This window comes from Plecotus auritus (genome assembly GCF_963455305.1).
Source record: "Plecotus auritus genome assembly, chromosome: 4".
Classification (NCBI taxonomy): Eukaryota; Metazoa; Chordata; class Mammalia; order Chiroptera; family Vespertilionidae; genus Plecotus; species Plecotus auritus.
In genome coordinates this window covers 192,383,999-192,407,023 of record NC_137775.1, presented here as the reverse complement: position 1 = coordinate 192,407,023, position 23,025 = coordinate 192,383,999, and the positions used below count along the sequence as shown (strand labels likewise).

Genomic DNA, 23,025 nt, shown 5'->3' with positions numbered 1-23,025 from the left:
GAGGCAGCTGATCAATGTTTCTCTCTCATCGATGTTTCTAACTCTATCCCTCTCCCTCTCTGTAAAAAATCAATAAGATATATTTTTAAAAAACAACCAAAATACCACCCACCCCCACCCCCAAATAACCCATGGGAAACTTAAAAAATAAATAAAATAAAATGCTGAAGTTGTGGGTTCGATCCCTGGTCACAACACATACAAGAATCAACCAAAAAATGCATAAGTGTGACAACAAATGGATGTTTCTCTCTCTAAAATCAATTAAAAAATTTTAAACAAGAAAACTCATTAGGGAAATTACAATCTTTTGACAAGTGGTGCTGGTATTTCTCCTTAAAGAGAATTTGCTTTCTTTTATTTATTTATGTAGAAAATGGATTGGCAGGAAATGAATCAACATGCTGAAGTGTTCCCTCGGAAGCCTTCAAAGACTAAATGGTAGTTACAGTGTAGAAACACTGCAGCAAAAACCCCAAGAATCTCCCCACACTTGTTTCTGTCCTAGAAACCTTAAGCTGCAAAGGTCTGGGAGAGGTCAGCAGTTGTATCCAAAAGAGAGCTTGCAGTCCCCACCAGAAAGGTGTGGGTCAGATGAGGGGCAGACAGATGAGATCCCACTGTCGTGATGACTCACTTGCCTGAGCGATATGGCCAGCTGGGTTTTCCTTGCCGGAAAATTGGCAGCTGCTGGACTAGAACATTCCACATTGCTGACAACAGTTCTCCTTCCCTCAGAAGACTGTTTTCTGCCATTTTTCTTGAGAACTTAACATGCTTTCTCCTCTCTTTTCCTTTCTTTTTTGTTATTTACTAGAGGCCCGACACGAAATTCGTGCAAGAGTAGGCCTTCCTTCCCCCAGCTGCTGGCACTGGCTCCCCTCTGGCACCCAGGACCTGGACTTCCCTTGCAGCCCCGGCTTCGTCCAGAACAACCTCCAGTCTAATTAGCATATTATGCTTTATTATAGATACTAAAGGTGGGGACCCTGCCTTTATGTTCTGAACTATGCATTACAAGGGATGCAACATCTATATATATAAAAGGTTAATAGGCTGTGTCCCTCCAACTGGTCGCTATGACGTGTACTGATCACCAGGGGGCAGATGCTCAACGCAGAAGCTGCCATGACACGCACTGGCCATTTACAAAGAAACAGCACCGAGGACCTGGTGCCAACAAAGCAACACTCGACTTCCCCCAAGTTGGACACAGGTTCCACCACCACCTCGAGCGACACCTCACCAAATCACAGACGACACTGCCGAGACCCCATGGTGCAAAATACAGCCCACAGCCTAGCCCGGAAACGGTGGCTGTGGGCTCTGGGTAACGACGTCACACAGCAATGCCCAGCTTTCTCTCCCTAGCAACAGGCCACTCAACGATAAATGGCATTATGGACCTGGTACCCACAAAACAACTCAGCTTTCCCCAAGTGGGATACAAGCCCCGCCACCACCCCGGAGCTATAGTCCACCAAATCGCAGCCGACGCTGCCGAGAACCCATGGTGCAAAATGTGGCCCAAATCCCAGCCCAGCTCAGAATAGTGACTGTGGGTGCTGGGTAATGGTAACATAGCAACACCCAGCTTCCTCTCCCTAGCAACTAGCCTCCTTGCAGTTTCTTCAGCCCAGGAACATGACTTGCTTTATAGCCAGGTGCAAACATTTTACAGTTTAACCAAATGTCTGTGAAGCATTTTCCCTGCCTCATCTCATTTGATCCTCACAGAAGTCCTGGAGTAGGCAGATTGGAGACTCGATAGAATCCTATTTTCATTAGCTGCAAAAAAGCTCTCCCTGGCACCAATGCACGTGTGTTTCCATCTGTCATTCATGAATTTGGTTGACACTTCTAATATAGAGAAAGAGCAAATAGCGATATTGAAATATTGCTTCTAATTAATTTCCTTTCAATGTGCACGAATTTGTGCACCAGGTCTCTAGTCCTATATAATTAAAGCCTAATATGCGCCCTAACCAGTTTGGCTCAGTGGATAGAGTGTCAGCCTACGGACTCAAGGGTCCCAGGTTTGATTCCGGTCGAGGGCATGTACCTTGGTTGCGGGCACATCCCCAGTAGGAGGTGTGCAGAGGCAGCTGATCGATGTTTCTCATCGATGTTTCTAACTCTCTATCCCTCTCCCTTCCTCTCTGTAAAAAGTCAATAAAATATATTTTTAAAAAAAGCCTAATATGCTAAGTGTCCAGTTGACTGTTCAACCAACCAAAGTATAATATGCTAATGATATGCTAAGGCTGCTCAACCGCTCATTATGACATGCACAGACCACCAGGGGGCAGACACCACAACTGGTAGGTTAGCTTGCTGCTGGGGTCCAGCTGATCTGGACTGAGCGAGACAGGCTGGACACGCCCTGGAGCCCTCCCGTAGTCCCTCCCCATCTGGCCAATCTCCCGCTTCGCTCCCTGGCTGGCCCCAATTGGGACTGGGCAAGATGGGGCCAAACACACCTTGGAGCCCTCCCACGGTCCCTCCCTGGCCCCGTTCGTGCACCAGTGGGGTCCCTCGGGCTGGCCTGTGCCCTCTCACAATCCAGGACCCCTCGGGGGGATGTTGGAGAGCAGGTTTTGGCCTGATCTCGCAGGCCAGGTCAAGGGACCCCCACTGGTGCACAAATTCGTGCACCGGGCCTCTAGTATATTCATAAAGGGGCTCAGGGAATTCTTCCAATCCTTCCTCTGTCCACCTACACTGGGCCCACTTCCTCCCTGGGGCTTGGGGAAATGGCTTCTTAGGATTTGAGATTCATAGAGGTGTTTTAATGAGCAGGGAGATCTGTAGCAAATTTCAGCTGCAACCCATCCTAGCTTCCTAGTCCCATAAACCAGAATATTTGAACTCTAAATATACCCTCAACCCAATGTACGTTCCTTCTAATTCTTCTGAAAAGCGTTCTACTATTTTCTCTCCTAACCCACTAAACTATAACTTACATTTGGACCATATCTTCCACACCTAGTCCAATATTTGGTACCTAAAGAACTGAATGAATGAATTTACAACATGATCTGGCCTCATGGTTAAGAAGATTTCAGAGTGCTGACCACCAGGTGGCTCTCATCTCCCTACGTACCAATGGCTTCTACAGGAAACCGGACACTGTTCTATGGCACCTTCAGGATTTTGTGTGTTAAAGATACTGGAGTCACGCTGTTGGTTTATGACAGAGTCAGGAACAGAACCTAATGCACAAAATACCAAAACTCTGAAGTCATACCCCGATACCTTGAGGTGCTGGCTTCAAAGAGCTCTTCAAGCTGCAGCCTGGCTGCACACCCAGAACTTCAGGGACAACTGTTACACGAAGCTGACAAAATCAGCAGGGCAGCCCTAGCCTGTTCGGCTCAGTGGATGGAGCACTGGCCTGTGGACTGGAGGGTATCGGGTTCGATTCCGGTCAACAGCACGTACCTCGGTTGCAGGCTCCTGGCCCTGGCTCGGGACATGCAGGAAGCAACTAATGATGTGTCGCTCTCATATTGGTATTTCTGTTTCTCCCTCTCCCTTCCACTTTCTCTAAAAATCAATGGAAGCCGAGGCCGGTTTGGCTCAGTGGATAGGGCGTCGGCCTGCGGACTGGAGGGTCCCGGGTTCAGTTCCGGTCAAGGGCATGTGCCGTGGTTGCGGGCACATCCCCAGTGGAGGGGGGGTGTGCAGGAGGCAGCTGATGGATGTTTCTCTCTCATCGATGTTTCTGGCTCTCTATCCCTCTCCCTTCCTCTCTGTAAAAAATCAATAAAATAGCCTGACCGGTTTGGCTCAGTGGATAGAGCGTCGGCCTGTAGACTAAAGGGTCCCAGGTTCGATTCCGGTCAAGGGCATGTACCTTGGCTGCGGGCATATCCCCAGTGAGGGGTGTGCAGGAGGCGGCTGATCGATGTTTCTCTCTCATCGATGTTTCTAACTCTCTATCCCTCTCCCTTCCTCTCTGTAAAAAATCAATAAAATATATTTTTAAAAAAATCAATAAAATATATTTAAAATAAAAAAATAAATAAATAAAAATCAATGGAAGCCCTGACCGGTTTGGCTCAGTGGATAGGGCGTCGGCCTGCGGACTGGAGGGTCCCGGGTTTGGTTCCGGTCAAGGGCATGTGCCGTGGTTGCGGGCACATCCCCAGTGGAGGGGGGGTGTGCAGGAGGCAGCTGATGGATGTTTCTCTCATCGATGTTTCTGGCTCTCTATCCCCCTCCCTTCCTCTCTGTAAAAAATCAATAAAATATATTTTTAAAAAAATCAATAAAATATATTTAAAATAAAAAAATAAATAAATAAAAATCAATGGAAGCCCTGACCGGTTTGGCTCAGTGGATAGAGCGTTGGCCTGCGGACTGAAGGGTCCCAGGTTCGATGCCAGTCAAGGGCACATGCCTGGGTTGCAGGCTCAATCCCCAGTGGGGGACATACAGGAGCCAGCCAATCGGTGATTCTCTCTTATTGATGTTTCTAGGTCTCTTTCCCTCTCCCTTCCTCTCTGAAATCAATAAAAATGTATCAAAAAACAAAATTCAGCAGGGCTACAGCAGAACCAGTGCACCAGGGTGCATGCTTCCTGAGGCCTCTGTCAGTCGGTGACAATAGCTAACTCCCCCAGAACTTCTGTGATTTCTGCAGGGGGGCTCCACGTGGGGTTTGACCAGCAGCAGCAGCAGCACCTGGGAACTTGCTAGAAATGCAGCTTCTCACACTCCACCCAGACCAGCTGAACCAGAAGCTCAGGAACTGGAGTGTAAGAAGCCCTCCAAGTGACAGGCATACTGAAGGCTTCTATGTGAATAAAGGCCCCCAGGTTCTCCCAGTGAGGACACTGCTGACACAGTATTTCACAATTCCATTTGCAAACTTTTCTCAAAGTGAGCTCTTTTGGGGTTTGAGTGTTGATGTAATTTCAGCACAGAGGCACAGGTTAAGGCCCTGTTTGAGTGCTTTGCGATCATGCATTTCTTTTGTTTTCCTCCTGCAGATTCCCAGTCCTTCCTCCCTTTCTCTTCCTTATACCGCAAGATCCCACATCCTCTCATCTTAACAAGACACAACAAAACACTATGTCTGTTTCCCAGATTCTGGCCCAGGTGGTCAGGGTGGTACCTGGGCATCAGCATCCAAGTGCTTCTGCGGTTAGCAATGAGGACCACCGCCATATTGCAGAAGTGTGTGTGTGTGTGTGTGTGTGGTGGGAGTAATTACTTTACTGGCTAGGACTAGTTTATAGTGAGAGGCTTTAATATAAAGAAAATATGGGCCTGCCCGGCATGGCTCCGTGGTTGAGCGTCGACCTATGAACCAGGTCACAGTTGCAAAGCTGGATCCCCAGTGGTGGGCATGCAGGAGGCAGCTGATCAATGATTCTCTCTCACCCATGATGTTTCTCTCTCTCCCCCCCTCTCTAAAATCAACTTTTTAAAAAAGTTGCCAGTTCCATCAAGGCACATGACGGACAGGGTTGTGGGCTTGATTTCCCAGTAGCGGGTATGCAGGAGGCAGCCGATCCATGTTTCTCTTCCTTTTTCTCTAAAATCAATAAAAGCTATTTTTAAAAAATGGTTCAATTTCTAATATAATAGGTATCCATTATTATAGCCCTGAAAGATAAAGAACTCCTTGAGTAAATTTTGAGTGTAAAGGGGCCTCTGAGATGAAAAACATTGGGGACCATGGCTGGGATCTACAGACATAACCATTGTATGTTTCTTTTAATGTTGGCTTAAGACTGGCCTACTTGCCCTGCCTAGCCGGTTTGGGTCAGTGGATCGAGTGCTGGCCTGAAGACTGAAAGGTCCCAGGTCCCATTCCAGACAGGGCACTCAAAACAAAACAAGCCGAAACCGGTTTGGCTCAGTGGATGGAGCGTCCGCCTGCGGACTGAGGGGTCCCGGGTTCGATTCCGGTCGGGGCATGTGCCTTGGTTGCGGGCACGTCCCCAGTGGGAGGTGTGCAGGAGGCAGCTGATCGATGTTTCTAACTCTCTATCCCTCTCCCTTCCTCTCTGTGAAAAATCAATAAAAAAATTTTTAAAAAAAAGAAGACTGGCCTAACCCTCTGCAGGACGTCGGCGACAGTGACACACGAGGGGAAGTCTCCTTACACCGCTGGAAGTGATGGCCCCAAAGCCAAGAGGACAGGAGAAACAAGTGGCCTGTCTGGGAGATGAACCGAAGCACAAAATTCATTCACAACTTCAGTTAACTCCACAGGCCGCGTACTAATTAGAAAAGGGTTATGGGGAACCAGAGGCGATGGAATATACTAGTACAACGGCTTGTAAGTCATTTCAGTGGAAACCCACCCAATCCCGGACCCGCTTATGAGCCCAGCACAGCTGTGTGGCATCTCCCTCCCAGTCACCAGGCAATTCTTTGAAGTAGAGACACCAGCACAAGGTTGTCATTCACTTTTCCGCATACTTTATTTGTTACAAACATACAATTTTTTAAATATAGACTGTAAAACTCCATTTGCAAAAGTCTGCTATTGTAAGGAGTACACACCAGCAGTAAGGATTCTTAAACTTTTCTCTGTGAGTTTTTCTGTCAGTTTTGCTAGTTAGTGGTAATTACGGGACCCGCCATTTTAGAGACCTGTCTGAAGCAGCCCTGCTCATCTCAAAATTGACCGCAATCTGAGCTTCAACCTCCAGGCAGTGAGATCAACAGCCCATCTAGACTCTGCTTTTGAACATTTCCAGGAAGTATGGTTTCTGAATGGATACTGCACTTTACGGATTTGTTTGAATTGCCCATGCAGCTGTTTGTTAAAGTGCATTCTTCTTTTAAAAAATAAGAGGAATAATCTTTACTCTTTAATCAAGGTACTTTAAAAAATGAACTTTTTGGTCTCTCAGCAGATATTCCCAAGTTGATCCTATCACTACAAATTTTAGTGTTCTATTTACAAGTATTTATAGGGTTACAGGTGGAGGGGACCTTATACATTTAAAGGTGCAGCTTCTTTTGAAGCAGAAGTCAGTCCTACAAATTCACACATAAGAACACACACTTGGTTTACAATGCACAGCAGGTGGGTATTTACACAGACTGAAGACACCCCAAAACCCCCTTTAAAGTAACTTCCATAGCTTCTCAGCCTTTCAGCTAAGACAGTGGTGGTCAAACTCATTAGTCAACAGAGCGGCAAACCACAGCTCGCGAGCCGCATGTGGCTCGCGAGCCGCAGTTTGCCGACCACTGAGCTAAGATTAATTGTAAAGTGACTTCCAACCTTAACTCTACTTGTACATCCGATCAGATCAGGAAGCTGTCTCCTGCTGTCAAGATTTGGTTTTAACTTCATTAAACAATGCCTACAGATTCTCTGCCAGCAGGACATCAGCCTCCCTTTGGAGTGAAGAAGCTAATGGAAGGAAGCCCTGACAGATATGACTGCAAACATCCCAGAATACAAATGGACTTTAAAAATAATCATGGAAAAAACGCCTGCATGTAGTTGCAAAAGGAAGCATAAATCCCCATTAATCTCCCTAGAACTTTAATCTTAACATTATTCAAATACTGATAACTGAAAAAACTCAAAATATACTTGGCCTGCTACCATAACATGCAAAACTGCCCACTCTTTGTAAGTATGCCCTGCTCTGATTTGAAATGTTTCTGCACTTGGCAATCTATGAACGTCTAGGAAATCACAGAGCTTTTTATAACAGAGGTGGCATGTGGACTGGGAGAAAAGGTTTACATTTCATATCTGAAGAGCTGGAAATGAAACTCCCAAATTCCTACACATGTGCTTAGTGACAGAATTTTTTCAATTTTCTTAGGACTCTCCCCGCAGTTATATGTTCCCAAAAAAGCAATTTTAAAAGGGGAAATATATTACTTGCTCTGCTATTTTCAAATATAAAGATTTTTTTTGAATCAACCTGATCTTTTGACACAGGGTGAGAGTGGGGACAAAAGTTTGCCTTTAAGGAATAAGGGTTGGTCCAAATCAATTTTCCTGAAAGGGTTAGCCATTGCAATGACTGAAGATAGGGAAAAACATGCTAGTGGACAATCTGGACAGGTCTATCGTTTTCTGTCCAATATTCTGAGCCCACATTTCATCATACCAAAGATATAACCAGCCCTCTCTTATCAATGACCGTGAGACACTTTACATATAACAGGGAAAATGAAATTTGCTCCTAGATTCAAAATCTGTTAATTACAGATAGTCATATTCTCTTGCTGCTGTTCTAACACAGCTTTGCCTGTCCCAATTGGAATGTCTAATTCAAGAGGCACGAGTTAAGATTTTCAAATGAATAGCAAAAGATTGTGAATAAAGGTGATTACACTGGTGACATATTTCCTATTTCATTAGGAAATATATATTCATAAAGGTCTTACTTGGATCAGAGGTACAGATAATTGGAAATTACTTAAGAAATCTTCATCATGCAGTTTTGTAATTTTTTCATTTTCCAAATTTAATTTTTGGTACTGATAATTGGGCCACATTTGTTGAAATAAGAGTCTGATGAAACTAAGATTTAAGAATGAGGGCAGGAAATGGTGACTTTAAGTAACAAAGTTAGCTGTATCAAGAGTCTATCTCTTGAAACTTCTTGGGTCTAACATTTAAAAATTAATGGCTACTTTTCTAGATTAAAAATGGGAAATGAAGTTATAATTTGCCATTTCTATCTTATATTTGGAATTTCAAACGGGATCGACATGAACTTTTTCTTTTTTATCTATATTTTTCTTAAGGTAAATGAGTTTTTTCTTTTCTACAAACTATCTCCCCCTGCCCTCAGCCCCACCTATATACTCATTATTCAGTTTATTCAATGGGAATAGTAACTGTTTATGAAGACATCTAATTGATTTACAGTACTCTAAAACTAACCCTGAAAACTGAATCTCATTCATTTACTATAACTTCAGTGCTGTGGCTGACAAAAAAAAGTTACCTTAAGGCTCAAGGGGAAGAAACTTACAAACTGTGAATGCAGCATTGTTCACTATCCCATCCACTGGAAGCTAAGCAAAATGCATTCTGGATCAATAATACAAACTTTCTAACATTAGGAAAGATTTCTACTCTTTATACACAGAGAATAATATTCATAAGCAGATTATCTTAGGGGAGCCTGAGAAACCATGATCCACATCACACAAAGAGTCCGTGTATTTCATGATCAAAAAGTGCTTTTTCTTGAGAAATATGTCAGGGTTAAAATGGCAATATACAATGTAAAACCACACTTCCTCAAGTGAAGTCAAAATGGAGAAGGAGCAAAAAGATGGGAGGCTCTGCCCTCTGAACAGGCCTGACACCTGTGACTTTGAAGGGTGTATTAAATTAAAATAGTTTTTAAAGAGTCAGCAGTGGGATTTTACACCACTATATATATTCTAAAACCTGAGATTGGACATCAAAGCAATCAACTTTGTACTTATTAGAGCAATTCTGATACTTCCTAAAAATAGAAGACAACTCAATTGAATTAATAACTCCCATTAAATTTCCCCAATCAAAAAGGAGACCCATCACAAACACATTAGGTACTAAGAGTACTGCAGGAAGACTCTTGGCAAATGAGTCATTTTTACATAAGCAAAAGTCACTTTTCTCCTTCCCCTTCTCACCGATCAAGGCCACACTATTTTCAAATGAATATCTACTGAGAGATCAGTTGTGCATTAGACAAAGTACCATAACTGGGTTAAAATGAAAAAAAAATTTACAGTGAAGAATACTTATGTGCATAGCTTACACACTCAAGCGTCTCCTTAAATTTCATCCACCTCAAGGCAAGGTAGACGCAAGCAAATTGTCACCTTTTAATACCTTGTGTAGATCATTCTATACCCCCCTGTAAAGCCAGTCAAGGTCACATTTAACAAAGCATCCTCAGCAACTACAGTGCCTGAAGTGTGCAGCCGTTTACAGACCACTCAATATGAGGGCATTATTATAACCAGCCTCTTCTGCCCACAACCCTGCATTTTCAGATAAGACAGGATAGTTGTTTTGTTTTGAGAAAACTGAAGCTTGAATCTCTTAAAAGACCTGCAATTTATTGCAAAATGATGGAGAGGTTACAACGGAAGCAGGTTAACGGCTGCCTGGACGCAAGGCCTCGCCACCATTTTGCAGTAAATATTATGGAAAGTGACCTGACCAGCAGCCGTGTCTGTCTCACAGCTACAGCCATCTGTACCACCTACATGCCTCCCATAGTAACATAGGGTGTCTGGGTTTCGGTTTGGTTTTCGCTGATTTTTGGTGCCATCCAGATTTACACTGTTCTGCGCAGCATGTGCACTGACAACTTCCTCTGCTGATGAGAACTGTCGTTCTACATGAATGACAGGTAGGGACAATAGAAACCAGAAAGGAATTATGGGATAGACTCAGAGTTTCTTGCTCTTTCAATTCTGTTCCTAAAATTGTGGACTTTTCACCTCTGTAACTGCAGCAGTTTGAGAAATGAACATTCTACCAATTATTAGGAAATAAGTTTTACTTCCCTATTTCTCTAAATGTTTGCCAAAGTCAAAAACAAGCCCTAAGTCACTGTGTAAAGCAGAGGTTGAAAACAAAACATTTTCTGTTTGGATTTAACATAGATTATTTCCTTTAACAAGCAATATCTATGACCGAATTCTGAAAGATGGCCCATTAATACCGCCTTGTTTATTAACAAACCACACGTTAGAAGTGTAGTTTCTATCGTCCCTAGTGACTGAAGGAGGATCAGTGAAATGCTACAATCAATCCGCATCCTTCCGTAACCTTCCTGCAGTAGGAAGGGCCATCACCACCCTGCAGAGAAACAAACCTTTGAGATTGGTTAAGACTTAAAACCCACCACTATGACATTTACCACTTACTCTTACATAGGCAGGTCAAAAATTTTAATATAAATTACTTTTCCAACACATAGCTTATGCATTCTTTGCTCCTTTTTTTTGGAGGATTCTCAAATTGATTATCTAAAGATTTACATATGATATACTACTGTTACATGGTCTAATGACTAAGAAAATTTCTCTGGTAACCAAAGCTGATCCCATATATGGTAGTGTTCTTGGCATATATTCTATATGCCTCAGACCACTTCCACATTCTTTCTATTCAGCTAATTATAGCTTAGTAGCCACTGGTGAGGATTGTGAAGACCCTGTCATTTCTACAGAATAGAAAGGCAAGGCCAGTTACTGCAGTTCAGCCAAACAAAAGAACAGAGAAGAGGAGGAAACCAACCCCTTAAACAGGAGAGTTCCCGCACCTTTGCAAAATTGAACTGGCTCACTGCAGCTGAGCAACAGAGCCACCACTGAAGCAAGAAGACAAGTTGGTCTGGACAGGTTGTGCATGATTTCAAACCGAAGTTACAGCGGCCAGCTAATAGCTGCAACCTCAGTTTTCACTGCTGCCTCAAGGTCTGAAACGAAACAGTTTCTGCAAAGCTAAAGCTAGTTTCTCAGCTCCTTTACTAAAACTACTTAGGGATTTGTTCTCCGCAGCAAAGAAATAAAACACTCAAAACACATAGGTAAATACAGCAGGACATCATTGAAAACAGCTGCCTTGTAGTACAAAATACAGTACAAGTATACGGATGTCGTTAAAACATCGAAAATACTATTGCTCCCATACAATTTAGGAAACATTCTTTGCAACGGAGAAAATTGTTTAAAAAAAGAAAAGCTTTAAAAAAATCTGTTTAAAAACTCTACTGTGGACGATGAGAGTAGAGAAATTGTCTGAAAAGGGCACCAATGTTTGTGGCTCTTCCACTTTTTTTTTTTAAATCTAAGATTAATAATATTCTGAATCACAGTCTAATTTTTAAAAAAGCCTAATTTTATATACATAATTATTACCCTCCTCTCAGCCACAATGCATGAAAACGACCTTTTTGTATATTACTTATCTCCTAATAAATACAAAAAGATTGTGTATATTGAATAATACCAAAATAAGATAATAAAAAGGGTATGCAATAAATTAAAAGGCAGCTCGAATAAAGGGCAGTCATGCAGTTAAAAAAAAAACCACTAAGATGGTGGAGGTGGGGCTATTTGCCTCTTGGTTGAGGTGCTGCACAAATCATACCTGAAAAACTTTGGAAAGAACACAGCTCCCATTTGATTCAAAGTCACCTAGGTCTATGACACTCAAATACCTTTTGATGGGGTGGCATTAACTTGATTAGTAAAATCACTTCTACTGAAAGTCCATTTAAAATATAGAAGAGGCGATCCTTGAAAACCCCAACTTTTATTCTTGAAAGACAGCTGGATAAACTGGCAAAAGCCAGTTTTGTTGAAATTTCAAGATGGTATAAAAATGCTTCAGGATATAGTCAGCATATTCACGCTCACTTCGGCTCCATTCGGATGGGTTTCAGCTTCCAAAGGGCACACTGCTTGCTAGACACACATCCACCTTTTGCCAACTTTGATTGTGAGGTACTGATACAATGGATCAAGTTTTTAAAATTTTATTTAAAAAGAATAAATGATGCTGGAATTCTGGACCTGAGGATCTTTAGTATTTGAACAAATCCACAGATTAAACTGAAGGTAGAGGAAGACTTCAGTTTTCGTTATTTCCAACTTTTCTGTTAGATGGATATTCCATTAAAGCTCAGACCTGTAGCCACACTGTTCCTTTTCCAAGTTTTGTGGTTTAAAATCCAGACAACCAGTGGCCGAAACAGCCGAATTAGCCGTAATTCACTGGCTCACGTGGCGGAGCCACAGGGAGCTGGCTCTCATTCACACCTAAGCCATTTCTTGGTAACGACCTCCGTGTTTAAGAGATCGGGGGAAGAACTTTAGTGAGCAGCAACCAATCCACTCAAACAGTTTTTTCCTTGTGCTTTATGCCTGATTTTTTCTTGTGCCTATCTCAGCAACCCCGATGTAAAACTGCTCTTTCGTCTTCAAAAAAATTTTGCCAACTTTTGGAAATATTTTAGTAACCAATTCTAGTTCAAGGTCTGACAGCTGAACCCATTTGCATCCTGGAAGACGATTCTGCAAAGACAAGGCATTGGCCTTGGTCCAGGTATGGTGCAAAACCATCTTAAACAAAACGGATCCAACTTGTTTCTGTATTCCCCGGTGACTGTTTGAATTCATACTTTGCCCTGTCCATGATTAAAGTTGCATTCCTTTTCGTTAAACCTGTACCCTCAGAACTGGGTAACTGCAAAGGTCTCTCTCTTCTCAAGAATTCCATGAAGACCTAAATCCAAAATGCTGATTTCAATGGAGGTGAAGGAACAGACACTGCAATACGAAGGTCTGGAGAGATCGTTAGGTTCCCAAGTACAACACAAGTTCGGCTGTTCTCACGAGGTCTGGGTAACTCCGAAGTGTTCCTTGGCCCAGGATGCGGGAGGACCTCATCCCCCCACCAGGGTTCTCCTGGGGGGTTCAGGGACCTCAGCTGGGAAACCACAGAAGCTGGGACTATTTTGCTCAGGTGAGGAGACGCTGTTCCTGCAGGTTGCTGTCAGCTCCTTGGAACTGGACTGCTTTTCTCTTAATTGTCCGTGACTGTTCTCTTATGGTTATTTCTCGTAATGAACTACATTATCTTAAACGCTGTTTTCTCCACGTGGGCCTCCCTTGCTCCCCCACTAGCTCACTGGGGAAGAGGAGGAGAGCGCTCTTTAGACGGGGGGGGGGGGGGGGGGGGAGATGGAGGGGGAGATGGAAGTGGGGTGGGAGGCCCGTAGGGGGGAAGCTGCGCATCTCAATCCTCATCCACCTCCTCGCCCTCAGACTCGTCCCCGCCGCCGCCGCTGCCCCCGCCGCGTCGCTCGTAAAGCTTATCTCTCTGGCGCTCCTGGATCTCCTTCATCTCATCCGCATACCGGCAAAAGGCGCCCCCGAACTTGCCCCAGGCCTTGAAGGGGACGGTGATGGCGTTGCGGTAGGACGGCTTCACCTCGCTCACGCGCAGGAACACCCCGTACTTGTTGCAGCCCACGTCGAAGAAGAAGCGCTTCGAGTCCACCGTGATGGAGGTGCCTTCCGGGAGCTCGCCGTACTGGCCGCCTCCGGGGCCGCCCGCGCCGCCGCCCGGGCCGCCCGCCAGCTCGTCGTCGTCGCCGCCGTAGTCGTCGATGAGCTTGGCCAGCGCGTCGCGGAACTCGATGAGGCCCTGCGCGGGCAGCGCGATCGTCTGCCCGCTCTGGAGGCCGCCGGGCGCGGGGCCGCCGCCGCGCGTGACGGTCTGGCGGATGCGCAGGAAGCGGCCGCGCTGGTTCTCCTTGAGGTCCAGGTAGTACTTGCGGTTCTCGCGCACCAGGAACTCGCTCTTGAGCGCGCGCCGCGGCCCGCCGCCCTCCTCGGCCGCCGCCGCCGCCGCCACCTGCTCGGGGCTGCTGGGGCCCAGCTGCGCGTAGTGCTCGATGAAGTCGCCCAGGTAGTCGCGGAACTCGGCGGCCACGGCCATGGACAGCGTGAGGCGGCTCTTGGAGCCGCCCGCGCCCACCTCGGCGATCTTGAGGAAGCGGCCCTTGGCGTTCTGCTTCACGTCCAGGTAGAAGCGCTTGTTCTGGATGTCCAGCCGCTTCGAGGCCAGCTCCTGCGTCTCCTGCTCGCCGCCGCCGCGGGACGCGGGCTGGAAGCCGCCGGGCCCGCCGCCGCCGCCGCGCTCGCTGCCGCTGTCGCCGTCCGCCATCTTCTTGGCCGCCGCGCCCTGGCCGCCGCCGCCGCCGCGCCCTGGCCGCCGCCCGCAGCCCGCCGCGCTCGCGCCCCTGCCCTCCGCCCTGCGGCTCGCTCTCCGCGGCCCCCCAGCCTCGCCGCCGTCCCGCTCACTCTCTCCGGCCGCTCATCGCCGGCCGCCGCCCCCCACCGCCCCCGCGCCCCGCCCCGCCACTTCCGCCTCGTCCGCGCTGGCTTCCGGCGCGCGCTCGCGTGACGCCGCCCGCCACGCCCACCATGGCCTCGCGGCCGGAAGCGCCTCGCGCGCGCGGCGGCGGGGCGCAGAGAAGTGACGCAAGCCGGAGAGGCAAGGCGGGATTGGGGCGCGGAAGGCGCGGGGGGACCGTGAAGGTGAGGGGAACCGTCCTGCGTGTGGTGCCGCCTTCACGTGCGGGCCCAGACCCCCTGGCGTGTACGCTCGGAGTGGGCGCGCATGTTTGGACAGAGGGCGGCGTCCGGGGGGCTCCTCTGCCCTGGCGGCAAACCGAGCCACCCCGCCGGGCCTGCCGCGCCGTAACCTCCCGCGGGAACTGGTGAGCCCGGTCCCCGCGCCCCGGCGAGCGCGCCAGCACGTGGACGCCGCTTTGGTCCCAGGAGACCTCCCACAAGTCCTGGGACGGGAGTGGGAGCATAGCGTCACTACGACGCGGGGAAACGGGGCGAAGGCCCGAACCGGCAAGGACCCCATGTTAGCGCAGAAGGACCCACGCTTCGTGTGACGCGCGCGTCCCGGGTCTGCATCCCATACCAGCCCTGAGGCCTCAGGCAGATCAGTGAGTCTGGTTCCCTCCCGTTAAATGGGAATAACCGTGCCTGTGTCCGGGGGTGGCCCTAAGAATTACTTGGGATGCGGCTTATGGCAGAGAAGGTGGCCCACTCCCGGACCTGGGAGGGCCGGGGGAGGAGCTGTGGCGGCCGCGTCAGCAGAGGAGGGCCCCTGCCCACGGCGCCCCTCCCCCTCGCTGGAAGGCGCCCCCCCCTGCTCTCCTCTCCTCTCGTCCTCGAGGCTCACCGCGGGCCCGCGTGCTGGATTGCATTCCTTTCTTTTTCTCAAGTGAACCCTTCCTGGCGACGGAACACCTAGTCGATGGCGTTTTATAGTCGATAAACGAAATAAAGCATAAAAAAACACATAAACTGACACAAAGGAAGCTCTGAGTATTGATCGCCGCTGCTGCTGTTTCATAAGAAAAGACCCAGTCGGGTCCTTTCCTAGTTCACGAGCGCGAAGGTGTGAGAGGTGTCTCCTCAGGCCTCGTTATGACATTGGCACAATTCCCGTCTCGGGTGGGAAAACACACACATTCAAACAAAGTTAGAATAATAGCTACCAGCCACACGCACAGGATCCAGGGGAAGACAAAAGTCTGGGGCCGTGGACATTCCAGTCTCAGCGAGGATTTGGACATTTTGAATTCCCTGGGGAAGGAATGTGATGTCAGGCATCACCCGGCCTTCGTGGAAGATGTCCACGCAGCTGCTGCTGCTCTGACTTCTTGCCAACCCAACCACTTCGCTGCATGGGGACCCCAACCTGGGAAGGATGCTCTATCCCCCCGTTCATTTCTTACCAGTTTGGTTTTCACAGTCAAGTTCTAATGTAGAGTTAGATTTACTGTGTGAGATGAACCAACAGAGGCCTCCTTTCAGCTGGAACGAGGAGAGCCGGTGGGAGAGATCTTACACTCTACCATTCATCCGTTACCCCCAACCAGAAGACACCCACTTCCGTCTCCCAACAGGAGATGTTTTCTGCTCCCCTGCTCCAGCAGGAAGGAGAGGGACTCCTCCACGCGACCCCTCACCAGCGATGGTCCCAGCTCAGCAGATGAAAGGCCTCTACACACTCCCCGTTTCCTCCAGGGCATTCTTCACGCCAGCCCCTCGCACGCCCACCCACCGTGCCTCTGCGAAAGAGTGTTCCTTTCCTCTGCTCTCGGGATTTAACCCTGGTTCACCTGCCATTGGACTGAATGCCCACATTTATTGTTCTCAGTAAACCCATTTGCTGGCGAAATAGCTGGCGGTTTGGTGAAGGTCGACAATTGCTTTGTTTCCTTTGGAGTTTCATTCCTTCCTTTTACACTTAGGATCTAATACCTTACCATAACACTCAATAGTCATGTTTTCTTCAGAACTTTTGCAGTTTGGTTTTTAAAATATATGTGATTATATCACATATTTATATTTTATATTTAACCCTGTTTTAGCTGGGATGTATTTTGGTGTGTGGTATGAACTGAAGAATCTAAAACATTTCTTTCAAATGACCAATTGTCCCGGTACTATTTATTGGATAACCCTCCAAGGACAGATCTCAACAGGTGGAGATGGATGTAGCTTATTTGGGGCAGAGGGAACATTTGTTCCCAGATGGCTAGAAGTCTAGTTTGGCTGGAGCCCAGGGTCTGTGAGGAGGGGGGTGATGAACAACAGAGTGGAAGGTGGCTAGACGGGCTGGTGGGGAGACCTGATTTGGAGGTGGGAGGGAGGTGGGACTGGAGCCAAGCAGGGTTGGGGGGGGGGGTAGGGACGGACCCTGGAGCTGTGTACATAGAGTGTGACGCCTCCCCTCTGTGTTCCCAGGAGGTGGCCCATGATCCAGGACAGTGTGCGTGCGCTCAGTGAGGAGGCAGGACTGGAGATGGCTGGTGGAGAGAGGGAAGGAGAATGTGGGGTTCAGGGGCAGGAGAAGGGTCAAGATTTAAAAACCCAACATGGGTTGCCCTGACCGGTTTGGCTCAGTGGATAGAGCGTCAGCCTGCGGACTGAAAGGTCCCCGGTTCGATTCCGGTCAAGGGCATGTACCTTGGTTGCGGGCACATCCCCAGCAGGAGGTGTGCAGGAGGCAGCTGATCGATGTTTCTCTTTCATCGATGTTTCTAGCTCTCTATCCCTCTCCCTTCCTCTCTGTGAAATATCAATAAAATATATTTTAAAATAAATAAATAAATAAAAACCCAACATAGGGATGAGAGAGAGGATGCTGTGAGTGACCAGCTCCCAAGGCTGTTCAAGAAGGATGAGTTTTTTTTTATTTAATATGTTTTTTAAAAATATATTTTTATTGATTTCAGAGCAGAAGGAAGAGGAAAAGAGAGAAACATCCATGATGAGAGAGCACCATTGATTGGCTGCCTCCTGCACACCCGCCACTGGGGATCGAGTCCACAACACAGGCCTGTGCCCTGACCGGGAATCGAACTGTGACCTCCTGCTTCATAGGCCAACGCTCAACCCCTGAGCCATGCTGGTCGGGCCAGTATGAGTTCCTGTTGGAGATGGCAGGAAACTCTGAATTGAGACCTTGGAGGGCCCGATGCTGCGAATGTGACGTGCCCCGCCCACAAAAGTCACCATAAACTGTACGCTACATAATGAGCTGCTTTGATGCGTTTTTGGAATATTAAAAATTTTCCCCGGAAGTATATTCCTTCTCGGTGGCCTTAAGCACCTGTTGTGGCCGCCTTGTGGCAAATCCAGCATGAATAAGGGCCTCTCAGTGCCGGCACGTTAAGTCTGAGGAGCTGGCTGGATGCCCGGGGGGGGAGACATCCAGGCAGCTGTGGATCCAGACAGGCGCAGGGACAGCAATGGAGCTGCAGGACTGGGAGCTGCTGGCAGAGGGGTGGGCTTGACGTCAGCTTCCAAGAGCTGCACAGAGAAGTCGGGGACAGGCCAACGAGATGGGGAGAGAAAGGCCAAGGGGTCCGATGTTAGGGTCCGTGCGGAGCCTGCGTGGACCCTTCCCATGCGCCCTGGAAAGGTGCTGGCAGGCACCCAGATCCTGAGGAGAGGAGCAGAGCCTGCAGCCCAAGGCTCCCCTTCTTTTCATGGAAGGGAGAGGGGGGGGTAGAGAAAAACATCCATGATGAGAGAGAATCCCTGATCGGCTGCCTCTTGCACGCCCCACCCTGGGGATGGAGCTCACAGCCCAGGCATGTGCCCTGACCGGGAACTGAACCCATGACCTCCTGGTTCATAGGTCAACACTCAACCACTGAGCCTTGCTGGCTGGGCTCAAGTCCTCCCTTCCTGACTCCTGTCTCTGACTCTGCCGCCGTGGCACAGTGGACGGCAGATACCACAGGGCTAAGGAGAGAACACCTGGGCCGGAGTGTGGGTTGGAGGCTGCCCGGGTGACGGGGTGGGGAAGGACTGTAGGTGCAGAGGGAAGCATGAGGCTGCCCAGAGAGCCCTGGGCCAGCAGGGTGGTGCGGGAGGAAGCGGTCATTGAGCAGGGCTGGACGCCGTGAATGGGGCAGGGGCCAGACCCTGGGAGGCCGGAAGCTGTTCTCTCTCCCGAGGCCAGGGAGAGAGGAGGAGGCAGCCAATCCACGTGTCTCTGTCTCTCCCCCTGCCTCCCTTCCATGCTCTTTCAATGGGCAAAACATCGTCAGGTGAGGATTAAAAAAATAAAATATGCCCTAGCCGGCTTGGCTCAGTGGATAGAGCGTCAGTCTGCGGACTGAAGGGTCCCAGGTTCGATTCCGGCCAAGGGCACATGCCTGGGTTTCGGGCTCGATCCCCAGTGGGGGGCGTGCAGGAGGCAGCCAATCAATGATTCTCTTTCATCATTGATGTTTCTATCTCTCTCTCCTTCTCCCTTCCTCTCTGAAATCAATAAAGAAATATATATATTTAAATAAATAAATAAATAAATAAATAAAATAAAATATAAAAACAACACCCTGGGCCCTTCCAGAGGCCGGAAGCTCTAACCCAGCCGTGGGCAAACTACGGCCCGGGGGCCGGATCCGGCTGTTCTATCCGGTTCTCTTGCTCTCCCCTCCGCTCCTTTACTTTGAATTTATATCAGTTCACACAAACACTCCATCCATGCTTTTGTTCCGGCCCTCCGGTCCAGTGTAAGAACCCATTGTGGCCCTCGAGTCAAAAAGTTTGCCCACCCTGCTCTAACCCCACCTGTTCGTCCGCACAGCCAGTGTTCCACGTGGCCCAGGAGCCCCCAAAGGTGTCTGTGTCCTCACTCCACCCAGGCCTCGCTGCACCCTCCTCCTGGCTGCGACAGGCACTGCCCTGGCATCACGGAGGGAGGTGTGCGAACCTCGGGGCGCGGCTTTGCCCTGAACCGTGTCACTCGCGGTCGTGTGGGCTCCAGGTCCTGTAAAGGCCCAGGTTGAGGGGGGAGCAGGCACGTAAAACCCAGACCTACCTTGTCTTTCTTTTGGGGATACGTTTGTTGGATGAAAGAGTTGAAACCCCAACCCAACAAACAGAAATAGAACTGTTGAAAAGTGTATCCGCTGCATGGTAAACAGGCCTGAGGAGGCCATAACCGGGGTCCCTCCAGCCCTACACAGCACGGGGGGGGGGGGCTGTCCCTAGCCACAGGGCCCCCCCAGTTGCCCTCAGCTCGGCAGGCCCAGCTGTGCTCACAAGACCTCCAGGCAGGCTCTCCCCTCAGCTGCTGGGGGAACAGGTGTGCCCTTTCCAACCGCCCCCCAGGTCACTCGTGGTTTCTCCATGGAGCCGGACAGTGGCCATCTGTTGTGACTTGTCATTTCATCGAGAAAATGCCAGAATGTTGTTCTCCCTCCGACACTTCCTGGGGACTCGGCTCTGCCTCCCCCAACTCCTTCCAGAAGGCGTCTGGCTCAGACACTGCCCCGCCTGCTTCCCCGTCTGCTCCTCGCCCAGTTAGACCCAGCCCTCCCACAGGCTGGAGGCCGCAAAGCTCGGCCTGTGATCCGGGACGGCGGCGGCCTGAGCCACAGCCACAGCCTTTAAAGAAACCTTTACCTGGAGGAAGTGGGGAACCCCAGGAGCACTTCCTCAGCCGTGTGTGTTTTGTTAATCCTCATCTGAGGGTATTTTCCATAGGTTTTTAGAGAGTGGAAGGGAGAGAAGGAGAGAGAGACACATCCATGTGAGAGAGACACAGCAATTGGTTGCCTCCCACACGCACCCCAACTAGGGCCAGGGATCAAACCTGTAACCAAGGTGTGTGCCCTTGACCGGGAATCGAACCCAGGATTCTTTGGTGTGTGGGGGCTGATGCTCTAACCACTGAGCAACGCCAACGGCCCCTCAGCCCTGTGTGAAACCCCTGGTCCACAGCCTCTCCCGACCTGCCTGGGCGTTGTTGGAGTCTGAGTTTTAGCCTGGGACGGCCGGAAGGCACGATTTCTCTGCCGCCGTGGTGGACACACACACACCGCCCCCGCCCCCCGCGACTCACCGCGTGGGCCACAGGGTTTCCTTGGCGGGGAATGCCAGCCCACGCGCTCTCCCTGCTCCTGATGGGCGCAGAATTATTCACACAATCGTCCGTGCCCGTGCTCCTGCCTCGGTCCCTTCCCGCTGCCACCGCTGGGGTCCCGGCGGCCCCTCAGGCCTTGCCGGTGAGCAGTAACCGCTTTGTGGTGAGCTGTCCGCTCCTCACGTGCCCTGGTCTCGGTCACCCTGGGATCCCCTCCCTTCGGCCACTGGCTCTAGCTGGCTGTCCTGCCCGCCTCCCTCTCGGACTCCACGCAGTGAGACCGGTGCGGCTCCCTCCCGCCTGGCACCGGCTGTACCCACCGTGGGAGGCTCAGCCGAGCCATCTGCTCCCAAGCCCGCCGGCCATGCATGCATTTACCCACGAATGGAGCCCAACATGGAGGGATTTATTACCTGTATTTGTAGAGTAGATATTTTGGGAAACATTTATGGAAATACTTTTTTAAAAAATATATTTTATTGATTTTTTTTACAGAGAAGAAGGGAGAGGGATAGAGAGTGAGAAACATCGATGAGAGAGAAACATCGATCAGCTGCCTCCTGCACACCTCCTACTGGGGATGTGCCCGCAACCAAGGTACATGCCCTTGACCGGAATCGAACCCAGGACCCTTCAGTCCGCAGGCCAACGCTCTATCCACTGAGCAAAACCAGCTAGGGCAATGGAAATACTTTTAAATATGTTTTTATTGATTTCAGAGAGAGAGGAAGGGAGAGGGGGAGAGAGACAGAAACATCACTGATGAGAGAGAATCATGGATCTGCTGCCTCCTGCACGCTCCCCCTGGGGATGGAGCCCACAACCTGGGCCTGTGCCCTGATGGGGAATCAAACTGTGACCTGCTGGTTCATAGGTCAACGCTCCGCCACGGAGCCACGCCGGCCGGGCGCGTGCTGTGTTTTGCCACATCCGTGTGTCAGAGACCCTGGGTGTGGGGACAGCGGGTTGGGCTGGTGGTCAGGGCTGAGGGTGCTCTCGGGGGGGGGGCTCAACTCCCCATCTCCCAGGGTCTCAGGGCAGAAAGGGCCCGTGTTGGCTGAGCCCCGTTTTCGTCAGTTGAGAAATGAGAGTGTGAGCCGGGAAGGTGAGCTGGGAAGGTCCGATGGGGTGTGTGTCGAAGGGCTGTGACGATGGGGAACTGAGGCCTGTCTGCTGCGGGCAAGGTCCACACTCCGGGTGGAAGAGTCAGGCGTGGAAGGCAGGGCAGCGCCCACCTGGGTCACTCTCCCTTCAGGGCCCTGGACGGGTCACTCCTTCCGCCTATTAGGTCCCAAGTGTTTACCCAGCACCTGCTAAGTGTGGGGTTCTGGAAGGTCCGGGAGCTTCAGTGGGGAGCCCAGAGGGGCCGACCGCCTCGGTGCCGGGGTTCCATTCGGGCGGGGGTGCCACCTGAGGGGTGTGCACATGCCCCGCACCCCCCCCCCCCCCCAGGGCCAGGGCTGCGCTGTAGGGAGGGGTCCAGCCTTGAGCCGTGCAGGTTGAGAAACCAGAGGCCCGAGGCCGGCAGCAGCGTCTTGCCTGCCCCCTGGTGGCCGGTCCCGAACCTTGCGTGGCACAGGAAGCGCTAGGCAAGGCCAAGGGGATGTCAGGGGGGAAGGTGGGAGGCTGTGCGAGGGGGAGACCCCCAGATTAATGATGGCATCAGCACCTTCACGGGTCGGGGTACCGGCCGGGATATTTGTCAGAAGCCCCTGATGGCACATGTAAGATCCGAGGTATCATCGAAGGTCAATTTCATGTCAAAAGAGAAGTCTGTAAAGAGGCCCCAAGCCTGGGTCCGGATGTGAAAGGAAGGCATTTGGGGGAAATGCACGGTAACAGTGCGAGCTCCAGAGGGAGCGTGGCCGGATGGACAGTGTCGGGGTGGGCTCTAGGCGGGAGGTTTAAGAACGTTCGCTGAGAAATGCCGCCCGCCAGCTTTGTGCAGGTTTGAATTTTCAAGGTAAAATGCTGGGGAAGGTCTTCCCCGAGGAGGTGACCTCGGAGCTGGCCTCCACGTGGGCACCAGTGAGGGGGGTGGCCTCTCTCTCCCTGGGATCGGGGTTCGGGCCGGTGTTGGGGGGGCGGTGCTGATGAGT

General features: G+C 49.9%; 1 protein-coding gene across 1 annotated transcript; it reads right to left on the bottom strand.

Moving 5' to 3' along the window:
- Window positions 1–8,744: 8,744 nt before the first annotated feature.
- On the bottom strand, window positions 8,745–14,819 carry PURB (purine rich element binding protein B). Its single transcript, XM_080664855.1, has one exon. It carries the CDS (start codon window positions 14,678–14,680, stop codon window positions 13,748–13,750), a length of 933 nt encoding a protein of 310 aa, XP_080520981.1. The 5' UTR covers window positions 14,681–14,819; the 3' UTR covers window positions 8,745–13,747.
- Between the last annotated feature and the right edge of the window lie 8,206 nt (window positions 14,820–23,025).